The sequence below is a fragment of the Cavia porcellus genome, unplaced genomic scaffold (genome assembly GCF_034190915.1).
Source record: "Cavia porcellus strain 051 isolate PalLab524CR breed Dunkin Hartley unplaced genomic scaffold, mCavPor4.1 scaffold_1, whole genome shotgun sequence".
Lineage (NCBI taxonomy): Eukaryota > Metazoa > Chordata > Mammalia > Rodentia > Caviidae > Cavia > Cavia porcellus.
In genome coordinates, this window is record NW_026947484.1 from 153,590,102 (window position 1) to 153,612,607 (window position 22,506).

The 22,506-nt window shown below is 38.1% G+C and overlaps 1 protein-coding gene across 3 annotated transcripts in view; it reads left to right on the forward strand.

The window, feature by feature from the left end:
- Window positions 1–22,506, forward strand: part of Usp33 (ubiquitin specific peptidase 33) — a 60,240-nt gene that overhangs the window by 14,963 nt on the left and 22,771 nt on the right. For 2 of the 3 annotated variants that reach the window (XM_063257994.1, XM_063257996.1), the window contains exons 2-12: window positions 3,384–3,515; window positions 3,695–3,748; window positions 4,516–4,578; window positions 7,351–7,503; window positions 9,598–9,700; window positions 11,979–12,048; window positions 14,166–14,279; window positions 15,054–15,132; window positions 17,042–17,459; window positions 20,224–20,364; window positions 21,531–21,643. In XM_063257994.1, coding sequence (XP_063114064.1) covers window positions 3,435–3,515; window positions 3,695–3,748; window positions 4,516–4,578; window positions 7,351–7,503; window positions 9,598–9,700; window positions 11,979–12,048; window positions 14,166–14,279; window positions 15,054–15,132; window positions 17,042–17,459; window positions 20,224–20,364; window positions 21,531–21,643 — 1,389 coding nt within the window. In that variant the 5' untranslated portion in view covers window positions 3,384–3,434. The remainder of the gene's footprint in view (window positions 1–3,383; window positions 3,516–3,694; window positions 3,749–4,515; window positions 4,579–7,350; window positions 7,504–9,597; window positions 9,701–11,978; window positions 12,049–14,165; window positions 14,280–15,053; window positions 15,133–17,041; window positions 17,460–20,223; window positions 20,365–21,530; window positions 21,644–22,506) is intronic. The other variant, XM_063258003.1, reaches the window with a different exon arrangement.

The following is a 22,506-nucleotide window of genomic DNA, read 5'->3' on the forward strand; positions in this document are numbered from 1 at the left end:
GTGGATAGTTGTGTGATTGTCTCAGAAATGTGCTCGCACACTCAGGAGCCTTTCCATGCCCAGAGCCTTGGGCAGCATGGTGCTTTCATATTGAGGCAGCTCTTGGGGCCCTTCCTGCCTCACAGGGCAGGATACTTGAAGAGTTGTGCCAGGTCTTTCTGATGGACTGTGGGACACACTGGGTGACATTCTTTTGAATGGCCTGCTGCAGCGGCTCCCTGAGGGTCACCTGGGGGAAATCCTGCCATGAGTGTGCATGGTGTGCTGGCTGGCATCAGTGGTCTCTTTGTGTTTCAATTGGGATGGTTCCTTTTACTGTGTCTTCAAGTGCTTTATTCTTTTGTGTTGTTTAATTTTTCAGTTTAGACATTTTTTAATCTCTACAAGCTAGACTTTTTTCCCCAATGTTTCATGTCTCTCCTTAATATGAGTGTAGTTTATTACGTGTATCGGAGTAATTTGTGTCTTCTTTTTCTGATGGTGATTCAGATTTTCCTTCTTGTGTCTATGACTTTTATTGGATGCCAGATAATTCTGATTTTTCCTTATTGGGAAGTAAATTCTTTCCCTTTTTAAATATCCTTAAGCTTTGTTGTGGGACATAGTTCCTTGGGAATAGTTTTTCATTCTTAAGATGTCTTTTTGAAGGGGACAGGGATTTAGCTTAGCAGTATAAGCACCTTCTTGGCAAGCGTGAGGTCGTGAGTTTGATTCCCAGTACCAAAAAAAAAAAAAAAAGATGTCTTTTAGAACTGTTTTATTTTTTGAGATAGGATCTGTCAGGTAGTCCAGGATATACGCAAAGTCTCATCCTCCTCCCTTGACCTCCCGTGTGCAGGGATTACAGGTATGCACTATGTCCAGTTTCTTTGTGAGCTGTTAGAAGACTGAAGCAAGAGGATCAACAGTTTGAGTCCAGCATGGGCAATTTAGCAAGACCCTGTCTCAGAAAAACTGTAAAAAAGAAGGGCTGGGGACATAGTTCAGTGTAAAGGTCCTGGATTCAACCCCTGTGACACCCCCCCACACACACACACACACTCACAGCAGAACAAAAGGAGCATTTATTCCACAGATAATTTTTTCACTCCTATTGGGGCAATATTTCGGAGTACTCTGTTTCTTCTGGTGTTTGTTTGCTTGCTTGCTTGTTTTGTTTTTTTTGACACTGGGTCTCACTGTGTAGCCCAGGCTGTCCCTGAACTCATAGTGGTCCTCCTTCCGCAGTCTCCTGACTTCTGGGATTGCAGGTGTGCGCATCATGCCCAGCATCCTTTGTTTTATAAAATCTTTCAACCCTGGCTGGTGGGAACACCTAGCCCTGTGTATGGCTTTGAGATTTGTTTTATCTGTTCCTTCCCTGAGCCCTTGTCCCACCTTGGGGAAGTTCAGTTACATACATGTATGCCCAGTCTTAGTGAGATGAATGCTTAACGGTAGCATGCTGTAGATTGTTAGTCCTTGCCTATTGTGTGTGTAGCTCTTGTCTGTTACTCTGCCTGATGAGTTCTACCTGCCTTGGAGTCATTACATTCTCTACTGTCTGTTCAGCTCAGAGACTGCCCAAGTATGTGTGGCTGCACTGTGGCCTAGAACCTCTCCAGGCTGAGTCGGGCAGTTGGAGGGCTCACTTTGTGGTAAACACAGGAGCTCGGTGTTCTGATGCCCTGTTGTCCAGTATCCAAAAACAACTGCTTTATATATTTTGTCTGTTTGTAATTACCTAAGGTAAGAGGGTAAATCTGGGTCCTGTTACTCCATCCTGGCTGGCAGCAAAAGTAACTGGGTGAGAGAGCAAAGAGCTCTTACAAAAGAAAGTGATAGGTGAGAGATGGGTAAAAAAGATTGCCAAACCTTCACCCAGATGTAAAACCATAGAAAGCACTGATACATATTTTAATGTAACTTCATATCTGGGAAGTCTGAAGTCTAACTTACTTAATATTGTATAGTGATGTAACATTTAGAAATGTTTTTAGTGTTAACTTTCAAGTGGTTCCTGGTATATTTTTACATTATAATAGTGGGTTGATCATTTGATTTGATTTTGTTCCATCTCTTTGAAAAAAAAGTGTTTAGAACATTTTTTCAGCTAATTTATTGTGGATTTAAAAGGCAACTGTAATCTGTAGGACAGCAGGAGTTTTTAGTATAGCTTGTTACATGCACAGATCAGGTTTAATGAATAACTTACAAATCATGAAGGAAATTAAATTTACAGTATCTCTGAATGTAAAACTTAACTGTTTCATTCTCTGAATGTCTTAACTTTTTGCCTATAGTGTTCTTAACCCCAGATACAAAACAAGGCACGGAAGTTTTGTTACTAAGATTGTGCAGCTAAAGGATGATTGAGAAATACTGAGTTAGGCCCGAGATCATTATTTGAAAATCAGTTGCTGTAGCTTACCCTAACAGGTCCACTCAGTTGGCTTGGCATCGCTTAGGCACGTGTGCAAATAAAGTTAACGATGGCACTGACCTCAGGGTTGTAAAGATCATGAACCCTGGGCTTGTCAGTCTGGGGAGATTTTGTTCCCTGAAGACATGGTTGGATTCTGTGGAGACATTCGTTCTGGTGGCGGTGGCGGTGGCAGTGGCCGTGGCCGTGGCGGTGGCGGTATTGTTTGCCCTTCAGTGGGTAGGAGGAGGAGTGCTGCTGAACACCCTGCAGTGATCCCCCACAGCAGTCATCTGGTTCTGAGTGCCCACGGTGCCTGGCTGAGAAGCCCTGAGAGGAAGGACCTCTCTTCAGACAGGGGCAGGGTACCGGACAGGGGCAGGGTACCGGACTGATAAGTGATTTATGTTAACAGTAGGGACCTTTCTGCCATTAGTGTGAATTTCCAATTCCTATTCCGGCCTAAGAATTAGTTTTTAAAAAGGAAAAACAAAAAGGACAAGAATACTTGAAAATTGAATGACCTAAATTTCCCCTTTTTTACTAATCTATAAAAAATGAAATAGAGAAAAAGGAGTAAAAGACATGAATATTAAACTTTCATTTATTAGTGTCAGTTTTAATAAAACATTTATTTGATAGAGAAATTTTAGTGTTCAAATGAATTTAAATTGTGGAACTTGCCTGGGTATTTTTGTAAAAATACACTTGAAAAGCAGTCTGCTGAACTTAGATTATTCATATTGTGTCATTCTTAATTATTTATAGAATGTTAGCATTTTCTTTTGTTTCACATCTTTTTATGAATCATATTGATTTATAGGTTAGTGATTTTCATTTCGGCAGATCTGCACATACATGTAATCTGCTTTGGTCATTTTTCACCCCTTTTCTCTCTCCTGATTTACAGTTTTTGGAGGTTTTCAGTGTATGCTATATTAGTATTTTCTAATTAATTTTGAGGGGGTTACTTTTCCTATAGGTATTACCTCATTTGAGAAGCCTTGGGAAACCGGAAAAAAATCCCAACACAATGTCAACTTTTCGAAATCATTGTCCACATTTGGATTCAGTTGGTGAAATAACAAAAGAAGATTTGATACAAAAATCACATGTAAGATATAGTCTTGCTTAAATTATATTCACATTTTCCTAAATACATTTTTCATAAATTATTACTGTACTTTATATTCATAGGTTCCAATTTTTACAATATAGGATATTGCTAGTGAATTGTGTAGTTTGATTACATAAATGTAACAAATGTCATCTTTAAAAAAATTTTTTTTGTAGGGTACTTGTCAGGATTGTAAAGTCAGAGGACCAAATCTTTGGGCATGCCTGGAGGTATGTGTATATATATATATATATATATATATATATATATGTGTGTGTGTGTGTGTGTGTGTGTGTTAGTGTATGTGTGTGCTTTTATGAAAAGCTTGTTCTTGTAAGTTTAGATCTGAAAAATGTCACATTGCACAGCTTTCCTGTTGCTTTGACAGTTCCTGACACTCACCATTAAGGAAGTGGTTTGTATTGCCTCACAGTTTGAGGATTTAGTCTATGGTTGTGGCTACAAAGCAGAAGAACCATGGTGGAGGGGTTGGTACGGGGAGGCTACTCACTTCATGGAGAAGGGGAAGGGTTCTGGAGAGGAGGAGCCAGGGACAGGCCCAGTCCCCAAAGTCATGTGCCCAGACCTCCCAAGAACCCCACAAGTGTGCTTTACTAATGTCCTACACAGCTCTCAAGCTAGGTAAGCTGATAGTCAAGATTAACTGTCACAAATGATAACAAATTTTGTTTGACAATAAAAAGAATTTCATAGATCGGCATACATTGATAACAGAAAATTAAGCTTCAAACTTTGGAAAGACTTTAACTTGTAGTACTACTGCAGAATTTTGATCCTTTCAGATATTTTATGCTTTTATTAGCATTGACAACTTTCAGCTTAGGCAGCTATATTGTTTATTTTGTGTCTTAACTGATTATGGAAAGTAATTTACTCATTAAACATGTAATCAAACATTTGTAAATGTAATTTTAATGCTGTTATAAATATAGACTTGTTATAAAATACTTTCTCTTCCTTGTATAATTATTTACAGAATAGATGTTCATACGTTGGCTGTGGTGAGTCACAAGTAGATCACAGCACTATACATTCTCAGGTAGGTATATAATACTTTTTGTTTGTTTTTTCATGACAGAATCTTTCTATATAGTTTAGGCTGACCTTGAACTCACTATGTAGGCCAGCCTGGCCTTGAAATTATGGTGATCTTCCTGGCTCAGCCTCCTGAGTGCTGGGATTACACGCTTGCTCCACCAAACCTGGCTAATAAATTTTAATGCATGGTCTTCATTTTTTATTTTTTAAAAAATTTAAATTTTTGGGTTTTTTTTTTTTTTTTTTTGGTGTTTTTTGAGATGGGGTCTCGCTATGCAGTTCAGACTGGCCTTGAGCTCACTTTGTAATCCAGGCTGGTCTCAGCCTCTAGAGTGCTGGGATTACAGGCATGAACCACCATACCTGGCTAAATTTTTGGTATTTTTTGAGAGGATCTTGTTAATGTAGTACAGGCTGGCCTTGAACTCACTTGGGTAGCCCAGGGTAGCTTCAGACTCACAGCAATTATTTCCTGCCTTAGCCTCCCAAATGCTGGGATTACAGGCTGTGCCTGTCTTTTGTTTTTGTTTTGTGTTTTGTTAGTACATGTTTACAGTAGGAATGATAACATTCATCTTGGGGAGTTGGTACATGCATATAATATGAACACGTACCAACATGAAGACTTTTCATGTTTCTCTTGCCTACTCTCCCCTGTCCTCTCTGTATTGCGAAACTTTATTTTTTCCCCGTACCGGGGATTGAACTCAGGTTTGCACTTGCCAGGCAGGTGCTTCTGCTGCTGAGCAAAATCCTCAGCCCCTCCCCCTTTTTTCTTGGTAGCGGGAATCAGACTCACAACCTTGGGCTTACCAGGCTAGTACTTGAGTCATTGAGCTAAATCCCTGGCCCTATATTGCAAAACTTTTTTGTGAATTTTTTTTTTTTTTTGTCTTTTTCCTTTTTATCGGTACTGGGGATCGAACTCACGACTGCCTGCTTTCAAGGCAGGCGCTTATGCCGCTGAGCTAAACCCCCAGCCCCTTATTGCAAAACTTTTTTAAAAAATTATTTCAAGATAGTTGTAGAATAAAAAACCATTTATTTAGCATCTGGGGATTGAACCCTAGTGATTCCAGGGCCTTGTACATTCTGACCATATACTATTCTCCTAGGTACCCCACACCCTGGGAGGCAATTTTAAAAGATAGTCTGAAGGAAAGGGAAAGCAAACATAACATTGATTTAAATTCTAATTTAAACTTTTGTGTTCTTTTGTTTTTTTTGAGACACTATGTAGCACAGGCTGGCCTTGAACTCATGGTGATCCTCTTTTCTGAGCCTCCCAAGTGCTGGGATCAAAGGCATATGCCATGGCACCTTGCTACAATAGGGATTGAAGATGCATATGTGCAGCTGGGCTTGATGGTGCATGCCTTCAGGTCCAGTGCTGTGGGAGGCTGAGGCAGGAAGTTGCAGGTTTGAGCCCAGCCTGGGGAACTTAGTGATTTAGCGAGACTCTGTGTCGAAGTAAAAAGGAGCTGAGATTTGGCTCAGCGCTTAATGCTGAAGGTTCACTCCCTGGTACCAAGGGACGCAGGAGAGGTAACATATGTCCAGCTATGTGGAGGTGACAGCTGAAATTTAGGAGATCGTAGAGACAGCTGGCAGAGTGGACGAACAGTTAACTGAATTACATCTCATACTGTATGGCCTTTCACTGCATATCGTCCTCGCTGCAGTTCTCTTACTACTTTGCTCTGGTTGTGTGTGCTTTCCATGTAACTGGCATGTATCTTCTGTCGTACTTGCTTTATTTCTCATTCTAAACTGAAGTTTCACAGAGAAATGTGTTTTAAAATACAAATTGCTATCTCTACAACATTAACTGTTCTCAGCCAGAATTCCTTAAGATGATAACCCTAGATACCCACAGCTCTTTGCTTCTGTGTTTATCCAGAACGGTATTTGCTATGTATCTATCGTCCTTTGGAGAATTGCAAAACAGTCAGTCAGATCATTTTCTGCAGGGCTGATTCCTCTTGGAGAACTCTGGTTGAGAAAGGCAGGAGGTTTATGTAGATCTAAACCCAGTTTAGATCTTACATTCCCTGTATCTTGATTATTTCATGCTTTGATTGATGTCACTTGTGTTCTTTCTTGCCATTCTCCTTTTCTACAATAATTATTGTTATTGTTCCTTACTTTGTCTTTTAGGTAGTGCTGGATATGAAACTCAAGGCCTCACAATACTAGTCAAGGACTTTACCCCTGAGCGCCCTCATCTCCCCTGTATTCTTACATTAGACTTGTTTATTTACTGCACAGAAGGTTTTTTTGGTCTCAGGAATCAAACTCAGAACCTCACACTTGCCAGACAAGTGCTGTGCCACTGAGCTGCAGAGCAGTCTTAATTAAACCATTGCGTTTATCTTCATATAATTGACAGTGGGGAGAAAAGGCCTACAGTAACTTTTTTTTGGTCTTTTTGAGACAGGGTCTCGCTATGCACTTCAGGTTGGCTTTGAGCTCACTTTGTAGCCCAGGCTGATCTCGAACTTGCAATGATCCTGCTGCCTCAGCCTCCCTAGTGCTGGGATTACAGGCATGAGCCACCACGCCCGGCTAGAGTAACTTTTAGAGCAGGCTTAGACATTATATATGTTCATTATATTTTAACTGTCTTTCTAAAGAAATATTTTTGTTGATCTAGATTAATTCTTTGATTATATTATTAAACCAAAGCTAGTAGTTTTTGTGGGTTTTTTTCTTTCAAAAAGTATTTTCAAGTATATCTAATTTTGATTCGTTTCTCTTTCCTGTGAAACTACAGGATACAAAGCATTATCTAACTGTGAATCTTACTACTCTTCGAGTGTGGTGTTATGCTTGCAGCAAAGAAGTATTTTTGGACAGAAAATTAGGAACTCAGACTTCATTGCCTCATGTAAGACAACCTCAGCAAATACAAGAAAACAGTGTCCAGGTAATCAAAATTCTTAAGATATCAAGTATTTAGGTAATGCTTTCAGAATTTATTCATGCAATTGAAATTTATGTATTTATTTGTTTACTTTCTGGGAGTCTGCATCAACTCCCAGTAATTGAAATAAATAAATTAATTTATAATTGAAATTTAAAAAGTATTCCTGCTTCACCTACCTATACTTCAAAAATTTCTATAATGTGGGTTTGGGGATTTAGCTCAGCGGCATAAGCGCCTGCCTTGCAAGCAGGCAGTCGTGAGTTTGATCCCTGGTACCGATAAAAAGGAAAAAGACAAAGATTTCTATAATGTGTCACCTCCTGCTCTTCTCTGTCCTGTGTAGCAGAGTGATAGCAGAGTGAAGCTCTGTGAAAGTGAAAAAGTACCTAGTGAATTTTAAAAACTTTTGTAAAAAAGTGGTTTAAATAATATTTATCTTTTTCTAACAAATCTGCTTATAGAAGTGATGGTGGCCCTCTTTGATAGGGAGTACAGATACTAATTGTCTTTTTCTCTTCCATTCTCTCTTCTACTCCCATTTGTCTCACTGCAAACATCTTCCTAATTATTGAAAACCAGATAGAATATAATAAAACAGCATCAGTCTTGAAAGACTTTCCTCTTGCTGGAGCAAGAGACTTATAAAACATGTATAAGCTTGGAAGATTGATCATCTAATTTTCATAAATTTCCAAACATGCAAAAATAGGACAAAAAGCCAGGCATGGGTTGCATGCTTGTAATCCCAGCACTTAGGAGGCAGAGGCAGGAGAATTGCCATGAGTTTAAGGCCAACCTGGACTATACAGTGAATTCAAGACCAGCCTGAGCTACGTAGCCAGATGCTGTCTCAGAAAACAAAAACAAAAATAGGTCAGGTGAGAGGTCATGAGTTTGATTCCCAGTACAAAGAGAAAAAAAAAAGTTCCAAAATCAAAGACAAAGATAAAGCAAAAAAGTGAAATTAGAATAGACCTCTAACTTATTCTGATCATCATTTGATCAGATTTAGTTAACAATGAGGTTTCTTTTTTTCTTATGCATATTATAAAAATCATGTTTCTATACATATTTTTTTTTTTCTTTTTTTTGTCTTTTTTTGAGACGAGTCTTGCTATGCAGTTCAGGCTGGCCTTGAGCTCACTTTGTAGCCCAGGCTGGTCTCGAACTCACAACGATCCTCCCGAGTGCTGGGATTACAGGTGTGAGTCACCACGCCCAGCTTATACTTATTTTTTGACATGAATTCATTTTTCTATACTCTTCATAGCATGTTTTTTCTTTCTTTCTTTTTTCTTTTTTTTTTTTTTTGGATACCAAGAATCAAGCTCGACCTTGTGCTTGCCAGGCAGGCGCTTGTGCTGCTGAGCTAAATCCCCAGTCATTGTAGCACATGTCTGATGCTGCACAGGTATAGCAGTGATTTTTCTTGGCTCATATATACTATGTAACTTAAGGTTGCTAGATTTTTAGAGAAGGAGTATTTTGCTGTGTAGACCAGGCTGGTCTTGAACTTACTATGTGGCCACGCTAACCTCAGACTCAAGACACTTCTCCTGCCTCAGCTTTCCAGATATTGGGGTTCTGGTTGTGCAGCACCATGGCCAGAGAGCATCACAATGAAACTCATTATTCTGTACAATTAACATGCACTAAAAAAATGGAACAAAACAAGAGAAAGATTGCTGAGCTGTAGTGTCATTGAATTCGACAGTTGTTAAGTTTAAATTCATAAGTCAGTTGTAAAAAGTGACTTATTAAGCACATAGATTAATAAAGCCAATATGATATGCTGTTAATACAGTATTTTCTAACACCACAAATTCTTAGAATTGGTATCCCTGTTATGCCATCAATTAATGTGGCATTATTAATCCACAACTACTTTTTTTTTTTTTTTTGTCTTTTTTTTTGTCTTTTCATTTTTATCGGTACCGGGGATCGAACTCACGACTGCCTGCTTGCAAGGCAGGTACTTATGCCGCTGAGCTAAATCCCCAGCCCCTAATCCATAACTACTTTTTATAGTGTAGATGTTATATAAGTTTAAAGTTTTTAAAAATTTACTTATCATATGCTTTTTTTTATATTAAGGATTTTAAAATACCTAATAATACAACATTGAAAACTCCCTTGGTTGCTGTATTTGATGACCTGGATATAGAAGTGGAAGAGGAAGATGAACTTAAGGCAAGAGGTAAAATATTTCTCCTGTGTAACATTCCTCTGTTTGGTACTGTGCATTTCTTGAGAAAACCGTGTCATGTGAAAATTTCCCAATCTAGAAATGAAAAGGAATGGAGATAATAACAAAGAACTCAGAAATCTGACCCAGTTTAGTTGTATTTTCAGATGAAATAAACTTACAGTTTCTCTGGGGTCACTGTATCAAAGCTGGGTCCTAATTTTAGCAACCGAGCCTTCAGGTGTTTTGCTAAATTTGACTTCAGAGATCTTCTTGAACAGTGGTCCTATACCAGACACCTGTGTCTGTCAGTGATAGAGGTCGAGGAGGGTAGTAAAGGTCTCCCCTTCGCACAATTGTTGAGGACCACATTCATCTGGAGAAAGAGTCTGCCATGCTCCTGCGCTCCCTCACTCTGAGCCCTCATGCAGGTAACCAGTGTGTTAGGATTTTCCAGTTTTTATTTTATTTGGTACTGGGGACCAAACTCACGACCTAGTGCTTGCCAGGCAGGCATTTATGCCACTGAGCTAAGTCCCCAACTCCTTTCCACAGTATTCATATGACCTTGATTTTTCTCAATTTTTATTAGTACATTTACAGTACATAATGGTCACATTGCTTATGGGGAGTCAGTACATGTACATAACACATCTGAATTCTTTTTTTCATTGCTTTCCCAGTATAAACTTTAAATTTCTCGTTTTATAATTGTTACTAGCTATATGCTTACTGTGTTAAATATCTGGGAATTAATACTTTGGTATAAAATTAGCATTACTAGGGATAATGTATACTTTATATAGTTATGATTTTAGTCTTTTCATTTGACCTACAGTATTTATTTTATTGAAGATTCACTGGCAGTTACTGTGAATGAAACTGTTTTGTGAAAAGCTAACAGTGAACAATGGATGTAGCTCAGTGATGAGGACTTGGTTTCATCCTCAATACTGCAGGAGGGAACAGGGGTTATATTTAAATTTTGTTTTGTTCCACATTCAAAAAGCTCTCTAATGTTATTGTTGAAATGTATGTTTTTCATCTTTTTCCCCCCAGTAGTGGAAGTTGGATATTAGGGTGCTCTGATTCCCAGCCCATTTTATTTTTTATTTTGAGACAGGATCTTGCTTAGTTGCTCAGGCTGGACTTGCAATAGTGACTCTCCTGCCTCAGCCTCCGATGGCTGAAATTTGAGGTGTGAGCCACTATCCCTCAGCTCTTCTTGTGCTAGGAATTGATCCCAGGGTCTTGTACATGCTGAATGTGCTATACCACTAAGCTACATCCCAGTCCCCATTTAATGATGCAGTAAACTGGTGAAAGTGAATTTGAAAATACATCGAAGAGATAAAAATTGTCCAGTGGCAGCTTCATCACATGTGCTGGACTCATGGGAAATTGATGATATTTAGATGAAGTGTTAGCAGTTTCTTGTGGTTCAGAGTAACAAACCCTGCTTTCACTCACTGTAAAACGTTGAAATGAGAAGGAAAAGGATATTTTGGGTACATGATGAAAGTTTTTTGCATTGCCATCAAACTTACTTTCTCACAATAATTAAACTGGTTATCATGGGAAGTATGTTTCAACTAATGTTCTTTAAAAATACTTGTTCTTAGTTAAACTTAGGAAGGGTTCTGTAGATCTCAGATATTGGACTAACTATGGTATGTAGGTATTTATGTAGTTATTTTATTTTGTGCTCTGGGGATGAGACTCGAATATGCTAGACAAGAGCTCAGACTACTGAGTTACATCCCCAGACCTGAACTAACAATTCTTGAAATTATCTAAAGCTCAAAAATTTGGTGATTGCAAGTGTGACCTGAGTTTTGTATGTTGCTATTTTATTTCTTCTTTTTTTGTTGGTACCAGGGATCAAACTCATGACCGTGCGCTTGCAAGGCAGGCGCTTATGCTGCTGAGCTGAATTCCCAGCCCCTATTTTATTTCTTCTTTGTGCTGGGGATTGAACCCAGGGCCTTGTGCATGCTTAGCACTTGTTTCACCATCGAGCTATCATATTTTCATACGATTTTGGGGTATGTATGTGGGTGTGGGTGATATTATATCCAGGGACTTGCTCCTTGTTTTTATTTTTGAGACAAGGTCTGCTCTCCAACTTGAAGTTTTCTTGTCTCTGCCTCAAAAATAATTGCGACTATGGGCATGTGCCACCACACAAGGCCCCAGTTGTTAATGGAGGTTTGAAACCGTAGTACTTAACAAACTCTCAGAATAATTGAGTCATGTTTGTATTAAATGATGACCTGTTTTTTCGTGGTAGGTCTTACAGGCTTGAAAAATATTGGAAATACTTGTTATATGAATGCAGCTTTACAGGCTCTTTCTAATTGGTAAGTAAAGAAATTAATTTTTTATTTTATTTTATTTTATTTATTTTTTTGGTCTTTTTCCTTTTTATCAGTACCGGGGATCGAACTCTCAACTGCCTGCTTGCAAGGCAGGTGCTTATGCCGCTGAGCTAAATCCCCAGCCCCTGTTTATGTATTTTTTAAAGTGACTTTTTGAGCTAGAAATCATGTGACTAACACATACTAACTCTGAAAGTAGAGAAGGGAAGAACTTGTGAGGCAAGAGGATTGGTGCTAGTTTGAGAGCAGCCTGGGCTACATAGTGAAATGAAGACCATACTGTTTCAAAAGCAAGAACAGAAAAGAGAGAGAATTTGGGTTAGGGACAACCCAGTATCACCTCTGTGGGATTCCTGGGTGTGCTTCTATAGTTTTCTTAGATGCTGTTCTTGGCTTAAATGGTAGATATTTGTGTGTTTTTGAACAAGTTATTTTTTACATGCAGAAAATGAAGAGCTTGAGCTAATTAATTCTTCAAATTATTTTTGGTTTGAGAACCCATGAAAAAACTTTTTCTATAAGTAAACTCTCAGCAAAATTTTCAGATTTTGTTTTTAATTATATCAGCTAGATAGGTTGGGTATTACATTTGCATTTAGGTATATTTGCTCAGAAATTCAGAATCACTGACTTTCACATTGCCCTTTCTACTAAGTTGAATTTTAGAGCAGTGGTTGGAGACTAGATATATTCATACTTATTTTTATTTAGATACCCTCTCTTAGTGCTTTACCATCAGTACTCTTAGGTTTCAGTTAGGTTATGGTCTACAACCCTGTGGAAAAAGGAAACTCAGTCGGTTTTTTTTTTTTTTTTTTTTTTGGTACTGGGGATCAAACTCATGACCTCGCACTTGCCAGACAAGCACTTGTGCCATTGTGCTAAATCCCTGGAAGGGAACTCAAGTTTTTATTTGATAGTCGAATAACACTTCTTCAAAGAAATGACATTTAGCGTGGAACTTGGAGGATGAATATGAGCTGATAATGGAAAGATAGGGAGACCATCTAAGGAGAAAGATGAGTGCTTTTTGTAAGCAGCCTTGAATGGGAAAGAGCTTGAGCTTTCTGAGGAACTGGAAGCAACTGCAGGACAGGAATGTTGTCCCTGGGGAGTGAAGGGCGTGGGCCCAGGCCACATAGGTCACGTTAACATCCAGGTATTCACCTGCAGTTTTTACAAGAGGGCAGCTAACTACTCTAGTTTACATTTAAAGAAGATCATCATGGTTGGTGTGTGGGTAGTGGATTGGAGGGGGAGGCAAATGGAAGTTTGAGTGCCAGGTAGGAGACTGTTGTAGTAATGTAGGCAAGAAAAATAAATTGTTGATTTGAGCCACTGGCAGTTAACAGTGCCATGTGCTAGAATGTAGAAAGGGGAGGAGTAAGATCATAAAAAGTTAAATTCTGAGCATGTTGAAATTGGAATGCTACGGCAGCTATCAGTTTGAGCATTGCTTATTTATTTATTTATTTTTGAGACAGGGCTTACTATATAATGCAAGCCAGCTGTAAATAAGTTTACATGTGCCCAGGCTGGCCTTGAACTCATGGCAATCCTCCTGCCTCAGCCTTCCGAGTGCTAGGATTAAAGGCATGAGCCACTACACCAAGCTCATAAATGAAGTTTAGATAAGATGTTTAACATATAAATTTGGCCATCACTTGCATATATGGGAATTTAAAGTTGTCTAAGAAAAAGAGCACGCTGCAAGATAGGACAAGGTATAGGATTGAATTCAGAGGCACCCCTGTATTTTGATACACAAATACAGGAAGAGCAATAAAAAGGGAAACAGACCTGCCAGAGAGCTAAAGAGGAAAAGCAGAGATTTGTGTAAAGAATGAGAGGTGACACATGTTCCTGAGCGAGTAAGAAGGTAAGAACTGGATCAGACAGCATGGAGGACTGTGCTGAAGCCTGGCCAAATTGATTTGAATATGTTGAGCTTATTAAGGATGTGAAAAAATAAATATGAAGCTGTGAAGAGAGCAGCAAAAGACCAGCTGTAGGGATGCATGTGCTGGCAGTTGGTGGAATGACTAAAAGTGAATGAGTTTTAAGCTTTGATTTCACTGTCTTTTTGTTTTCTAAATTAGCCCTCCGTTGACACAGTTTTTTCTGGATTGTGGAGGATTAGCCAGAACAGATAAGAAACCAGCAATTTGTAAAAGTTATCTCAAACTTATGACAGAATTGTGGCATAAAAGCAGGTATGTACTTCATATATTTGCCTTTTTTTAAAATTACTCAATGAATAATATAAGTATGAAAGGGTTGCAGCCTTATAGAGCTGGAAAAAGTGGGAGAGGGACAGATAAGGAGGCTCAGTTAAATATGGGGTGTGCTGCATTTGGAACGATGCTGATATGAAGAAGTTGGAGGAGGGCTTAGTGGTCAGAAGTTCTAACCTACTAAAGTCCCTGTGCTGATGCTGCTGAGTTTCTGCAGGAGCAGCTTTCTCACAAGGTGAAAACTAGGCTGTGGGTGCCTTCATGAGTGTCTTCCTGCTTGTGTTCATTTATTGTAAAACTTATTAGGCTGGCAATTGTTTGCCATAATATGTCAATTTCCTTTTAGAACTGTTCAGACAGTTGTATTTTTGAAAAACCATATAGTGGGGCATGATTATTGAAAGGAGAGCAATAATGCATCAGTGATAAGGTTTTATGAGCCCCTGAAATGTATTAGTAGGGAATTTGGAATGAGTCTGTGAAACACAAACACTTTTCAGTTTACCACTTTCAACTGCTTTTAAGATTAAAAAATTAGGGTAACCCACTCAGGATCCCGTCTATCTCTCTCTATTCTGGGTTTTTTTTTTTTTTTTTTTTTTTGGCACCAAGGATCGAACTGATGACCTTGTGCTTGCCAGGCCGGTGCTTATGCCACTGAGCTAAATCCCCAGCCCTCAATAAATATATTCTGCTCTTTAAAAAAAAAAAAAAATTATAAAGATTTGCTTTAAAAAATGTTTTCTTCCTCAGGCCAGGGTCTGTTGTACCTACTAATCTGTTTCAAGGAATTAAAACTGTAAATCCAACGTTTCGAGGATATTCTCAGCAGGTCAGTTTATTGCTTTTTTACCCATTATTTTAATAATCCTGAATAAATTTGGAAAATGCTATTAGTTTTTTTATTTGTGGATTTAATTTACAAATTCTCATCACTCTTTGTATCATGTGTTTATATTTTTACAACTTTAAGCTTTATGTATATTTTTCTAGAAACTTTGAAGGAGAATAAACATGTATGTGTATATACATGTACATATGTATATATATTGTAGTATCCCTCATTGTGAGTTCCACATCCAGAGACCAGATAGTTTCACCTGTAATTCTAATACTTTCTGCTTTTATTTTTAAATTTAATTCTTCAACATGTGAAACATTTATTTTGAATTACGGAATCCCAGTTTTTTTCACAGTTAAGAAATTGTACCAATCTAATCTACATAAATCTAAGAAGTCTTTTTTAACTCCCTTTCCACTTTTGCTTTTGCCATGGGTTTGAACCCAGGACCAGGGGAGCGATGGGAAACTGGGCGACAACCCCGGGTGTCTGGAATTTCTTTGCGTTTCACTGTCCTGCTTGTTTTAAACATTTTTGTGGGATTGGTATCACATGGCAGTGACAGTTGTAGAATCTGAGTTTTGTTGTTTTGGGTTTTTCTGATATGGCTGGGGAATTTAGGGTCTTGTGCGTACTAGTTAAGTGCTATACTTCTGAGCTACCCTTCCAGCCCTTAATTGTTGTTTTTATACTAGCTTTATTTATTACTTATTTTTAGTATTTTTTTGAGATAGGATCTTGCTGTGTAGTTCAGGCTGACATTGAACTCACTATGTGGGTTAGCTTGGCCTCAGTCTCACAGTGATCCTCCTGCCTCAGCCTCTGTGGTGCTGGGTTTATTGGCGTGTGTCACCACACCTGGCCTGTGTACTATTTTTAGTATTCCTGTTCTCACATGGTTTTCTTTTTTAAAAACTGTTGAATATGTGTGTGTACACATGTGTGCGTTTTGCTGGGAACCAAACCTAGGGCCTAGACCATACTAGGCAAGTAAGTGCTCTACCAGTGAGTCTAATGCTTTGATTTGGAGTTTATGAACTTGTTTTTTATTTTTGGCTTTTTGAGACAGGGTCTCACTATGTAGTACAGGCTGGTCTTGAACTCACTGTGTAGCCCATGCTGGCCTTGAGCTCTCGGTAATCCTCCTGTCTTTTCTTCCTGAATGCTGGGAACACAGGGGTGTGCATGATCCCTGACTGGACTCTGGAGTTTGTATTTTCAGTAGCACTTCAGGTTGATCAAAGACTTTAACTTCAAGTGTGGATGAAGCTTTAACTTAAGCCAAACTTACATACCATAGTAGTTGAATGTAGACCATCTCTGAATTCTGAGTGTCAAATGAGGCTAATTCTTCTATTCACTATCTTATCCTCTATTTTATTAATAGCAGCATTCAGATCATCTTAATTTTATTGAAACTTTTGTTTTATTTATATAACTTTTTTGTGGTACTAGAGATTGAACCCAGGTCCTCAGGCATCCCAGTGCGTGATATAGCCCACTGAGCTACATCCTCAGACATCTTTTAAAATTTTGAGACAGGACTTTACTCTGTCGCCCAGTGTAACCTTAACTCGTGAGTCTCTGTTGTAGCAGCCTCTTGAGTGGCTGGGAATGTACAGTTGTAAACCCTGCTTTCATTATATAACATTTGGAAGTGAGGATGTCCAGGCTTTTAGTATAGTGGTGGTGAACCTATGGCATACCATGCCATGGGGGACTCTTTGTATCGAGAGTTCTAAAAGGTTCACCATCACTGCTTGAGTGCCTTGCATTTTATAAATTGGTATTTCCTCAGCATAGTGCATTACATTAGTGAATCAGCACATTTTGTGTATTTTCCCATAGTTCCTATGTTCGTATATGACAAAGTGGTAACATTATGTTATTGATATATTAGGATGCTCAAGAATTCCTTCGGTGTTTAATGGATCTCCTCCACGAAGAACTGAAAGAGCAGGTCATGGAAGTAGAGGAGGATCATCAAACCATAACTTCTGAGGAGACCATAGAAGATGACAAGAGCCAGTCAGATGTAGATTTCCAGTCCTGTGATTCTTGCAGCAGCAGTGATAAAGCAGAAAGTGAAAATGGCCCCAGAGGCTTTCCTGAAGATAATAATGAAACGACAATGTTAATTCAGGATGAGGAGAACAATTCCGAAATATCAAAAGACTGGCAAAAAGAGAAGATGTGTAGTAAGATGAATAAAGTGAATTCTGAAGGAGATTTAGATAAAGATAGAGACTCTGTATCTGAAACAGTAGACTTGAACAACCAGGAAACTGTCAAAGTGCAGATACACGGCAGAGCTTCAGGTGACCATCTGCGCATTGGATCATCAAAATGAGAGTAGTTGTTTGTAGATAATGAGTGCTTAACTAATTGTTATATTTGGAATTTCCAATTAATAGACTTGTAGCAATGTTCGCATGAGTGTCATAAAATTATGGAATATGAGGATAAGAATTTTATAGGTCATTATATAAGAAATTTATACTTTTTGAACTAAAGATTCATCAGCAGTCTTAAAGATTCATAGTTGTGTAGCAGATTTCAAAGGGATTAAGAGATGAAGGAAGGAGAGAGAAGAGGGGAAGGAAAAGTAAAAATAAATTAGTGTTATATCTATGCACCAACTCTCCATGAGGAATGTAATCATCATGTTGTGCAAACCTGTGCTAGTTAAAAAGTTTTTAGATTAGAAAAAAAGTAGTCTAGCAAATTAGACTGTAGAATTTTCCATTTTATTTTAAAAAATTCTGTTGAGACTTTGGGAAAAGCAAAATAACACAAACTGCAATTTCCTTGTGTACACTGTTGGATTCAGATTGCTGCTGCTGGAGTTGCATCAAGCTGTGTTTCAGTGTAGCAGTTTAATGAGCCCTGTTTGATAGATTATACCATAGTCCTGGTCTGCGTTCCTTTGAGAAAGAGCAAGTAGTGAAATGAAAGATAGTTAAATTATAAAGGAGACGGATATGAAGTGGGCTCGTAAACAGTATAGGGATCCAAGCATCCAAATTGATAAATTTGGAATTTAATTAGCTGAGCTCAGCGACCACTCACATAGAGACTCGTGTTTCAGAGTCCCACTAAGTGGCACTAAACTGGAAAGTTACAGAGTTTTTAAAACAGAGAACCACAAAAAGACATCCTGTTGGAAACAATTTAGCTAGAATATTACATTAATTTTTGGTTGACACCTGTATCCTGCTTCTCTTGTTGAGCAGGTTAATTTTTCTCTTGTAAGTACAGCTCATTGTGCTTTTCTTATGGGACTGTACTGTAGGTAATTTTCCATTCTCTTGGATCAAATACGGGGCACTAGTTAAATGCAGGGCTCAAGATGGTGTCAAGTTATGCCAAGCTCCAACAGATACACACACACGCCTGCATGCATACATGTATACATTCCTTTGAGGGTTACCTTAATCTGATATTTCATTCTCCAAAATACATAAAACTGGACTATCAGAGATTCAAGTTATGTGATGTTCATTCCTTTGTTTGGTTTTGATCTTATGAGACAGGGTCTCTCACTGTAGTTCAGCCTGGTCTTAAATTTGCCATGTAATCCAAGGTGGCCTTGAATTTGTAATCTTCTTGCCTCAGGCTCCCAAGTGATGGGATTACAGGCAAGACCTACAGGTGTGGTGCAGGTTATGTAATTTTTTAAGATAAATGACAGTGAACTAAGTTTATCTTCTGTAATTAAACTGAATGTTACTGAACTGTGTAGATACTTATTTCTGGAGGAAGACTTTCTTAGTCTGAGGAAGGCTTGTGTTTCTTCATGCTAGGAGAATTAGATATGGGAGGCTCTTACAGTGACTGCCTGAAGAGGCTGCCTATTTAGTAACCATTTAACATGGCAGTGCCAACTGATAGACTTGACGCTTTCTAGCTCATCTGTGCCCAGCCTGGATAACCTGAGTAAGAGTCATACAGGTTCTTCCTTGCTTGACAGGATGTTTGTTCTTACACATCATAACTAGACAGTGACCTAAAACAGTGGCCTGGGCTTTTACTTAAAGCCTTGAGAAAATATGACCAAGACCATGTGATACGTGGGTCCTAAAATATTTACTGTCTGACCATTCATAGGAAAAACTTCAAGCCCTGATGTAGACCACATTATCTTTTTGCCTTTCAGAAAGTTAGAGTCTGTCCCTTCCAGTATTACGCAGCTTGATTTAATAGTGGTTAATGTCTTGTGTGTGAAAAATTATTTTATGTTGTATAGAAAAATCCTGTAGGGACTTGGCATTAAGGATCCAACAACAAACGATCAAGCTAGCTTTCCTGGAGTTTATTTTCTTGATTCATTTCATAATTTAATTCTAAAAAGATCTTTTCCTTATCAAGAGGTCTTTATTTCCTTTTTGACAGAGAATATTTATCATTATTTTATGCCTGAGCTTCCCATTTGATTTTGATTTCTGTGTTTAGTGTGGGAGCAAAATTTCTTTTTTCTATTTAAAAAACAAAACAAAACAAAACAGAACTCCTGGGCTGGGAACTTAGCTCAGTGGCAGAGCTCTTGGGAGCATGTGAGTGTTCTGGGTTTTGTTCTGGCATGGCAGAGGGAATAGGAGAGAGGGAGCAGGGCCAGGGGTGGTGGTAGACAGACAGTGCCCAGTGCACACTCACGTGGGAGTGCAGACTAGAGGCTTCACGGTAGCCTGGCTGACATGGCAACCTCATCTGTACATAACTAAGTAAAAACTAATCCATTCTTGGACATATTTGTTGGTACATGTGCTCCTGAAGCCAATACTCTCAATGTTATTTTTAAAACTCCCAAATTTAGACAAATAATATCTTTTTTGGTTTTATTTCCACTGCTTACTTCCAGAATTGCTCACAGTAGTAACATGTTACAAACAACACCTGGATTCCGAGGTAGAAAACAACAGTTATTTTGTTTAGCAAGTACTTTGTGGAGCAGATATTTCCTCTGACATTTGTTAATATGAATTATGTTCAGAATGTCAAACAGCCTTTAAATTAATGAGCATTATTGGACATGTGGAATAGTTTTACTATTTAAGGTAACAATGCAAATTTTAATTATTACAGATTATATCACTGATGTCCATTTGAATGAACTGTCTACACCACAGATCCTTCCATCAAATGAGGGTATTAATCCACGTTTATCAACAAGCCCTCCTAAATCAGGCAATTTATGGCCGGGATTGGCACCCCCACATAAGAAAGGTAAGTTTCCTTTACTCAGATTCCTTTGCTTTCAGTCGTAGTTTAGAATATTTAGTTTAGAATGTGATATTTTATAGTTTAAAATATTAATTCTGAAATAATATCCTCTGAAAACAAAAGTAGAATTCAATGCAACCATGATTTAAAATTGTTTTTGTGTATGGCACTGATTTTAACAATTTATTTAAAGCTGTATGTGGTGCCGAGGATTTAGCTCAGTGACACGAGTTCCTGCCTGGAAAGCATGAGATCGTGAGTTTGATCACTAGTACCAAAAAAAAAAAAAAACCTGGATGTGGTGGTACACATTTGTAATCCTAGTACTTAGAAGGCTGAGACAGGAGGCTCACTGTGAGTTCCAGGATAGACTTGGGCTACATAGTGATTTCAAGGCCAGTTTAAACTACATAGTAAGCCCCTGTCTCTGAGAAAAAAAAAGAAAAAGAAGGAGATATTTGCAAATTATATAACTGATAACTTATATCCAGAAATAGATAAAGAATTTTCAGTAATAGAATCCTAAGCCAGGCATGGTGGTGTATCCTGTAATTTAATTCCAGTACTCTGAGAACCTGAGACAGGAAGACTACCAAGTTCATGCCCAGCTTAGGCAGCTTAACAATTTACTGAGACCCAAATAAAAAAGGGCTGGAGATATAACTTAGTGCTAAGGCCCTGGGTTCAGTCCCCATTACCATCCTTTTGTCGTGCAAAATGAAGCCTTACTTGTATGCAAAACAAATAAGTATTATAAAAGCACAATCACTGTGAAGTAAAAATGAGAAGACAGAGCTTTTTTCTATTCTTAATCTTTCCCCTTCTCACTTTGTCCCTCTTTTCGACTTCTAGAACATAAGTGTTACTGTAATGGTGTGTCTAGACTCTTTATTTTACAATGAAAAAAGGGTTTAAATATTGTGGTAAATCAGAATTTTTCTCATTTTTTTCTTGTGTATGTTTGTAGGTACATGTATCATAGGTACACGTAAAAATAAAACCACCTTAGCCTTGTCTCATTGGTTTTACCTGTTTAAAGTGATGTTAAGGATATTTTGAAAATTTCTCTATAGCAGAGTAATCTTTAATGTTAAAGATACTAAGGAAAAATGGTAATGGAACTGTTTTGATCTTTTTAAAAATGTTTTACTATTGTTTTTCAATCTTAGCCCAGTCTGCATCTCCAAAGAGAAAAAAACAGCACAAGAAATATAGAAGTGTTATTTCAGACATATTTGATGGAACAATCATTAGTTCGGTACAGTGTCTCACTTGTGATAGGGTGAGTATGAGGGAGTTACAATACATAAAATTTCTATCAAATATTCTTTAAAATCTGAAAAATGGTATGAAAAGTTTAATTCCTTCCTATTGCTACTGTTGATCACACATACTTTCCTAAGTTTGAATCAGTATAAATTGACTTTAGGAGCAGAATTCACTTTTTTGTATTAGCAACATTCTTTTCAAAGGTTGATCTTGACCCATCCTTGGACAAACATAAATTATCAGGACAAATTACTTGCTGCTTCCTGTATTTTGATTACAAATAAAGGTGAGAAGTTGCTCAGCAACCAGAATTGTTAACACACACATAGTCTCACAAGGCCGATGAAGTATGCTAGAAAACTAGCTGTTCACAGGCACAAGGCAGTAAATGTATCTTTTACATTTGGTTTTATTTAATGGCTTGTACATATTTGTCATGCTAAGGTTAGGGCTCAGATGATAAAGGTCAGACTTGTAGGCAAAAACAAGGACATAAATGAATTTTTTAATAACATTTTAAAAATCCCTCATATTTCCTAACTTTTCTTAAAATTACAGTTTAACTGTAGTACAGTAATGAATATAATTAATGAATATAAAATGACATGTCAAAGACAAAACTAAATTTTCCATTATTATGTTATACTCTTAAATCTGAAAACATTCAGTAAGGTCATTTTTAGTAGATTATTTGGAGCTGGGACTTAGCCAGTTGTAGAGTGCTTACCTACCATGCATAAAGCTTTGGGTCCAATACCTAGGAGAGTCCCACTCTCCCTCTTGTTTGGCTGGGTGTGGTGGGGCAACACTTGTAATCCCAGTTACTCCACAGGCTAAGGCAAGACGATTGCAAGTTTGAGGTCTCCCTAGGTAACT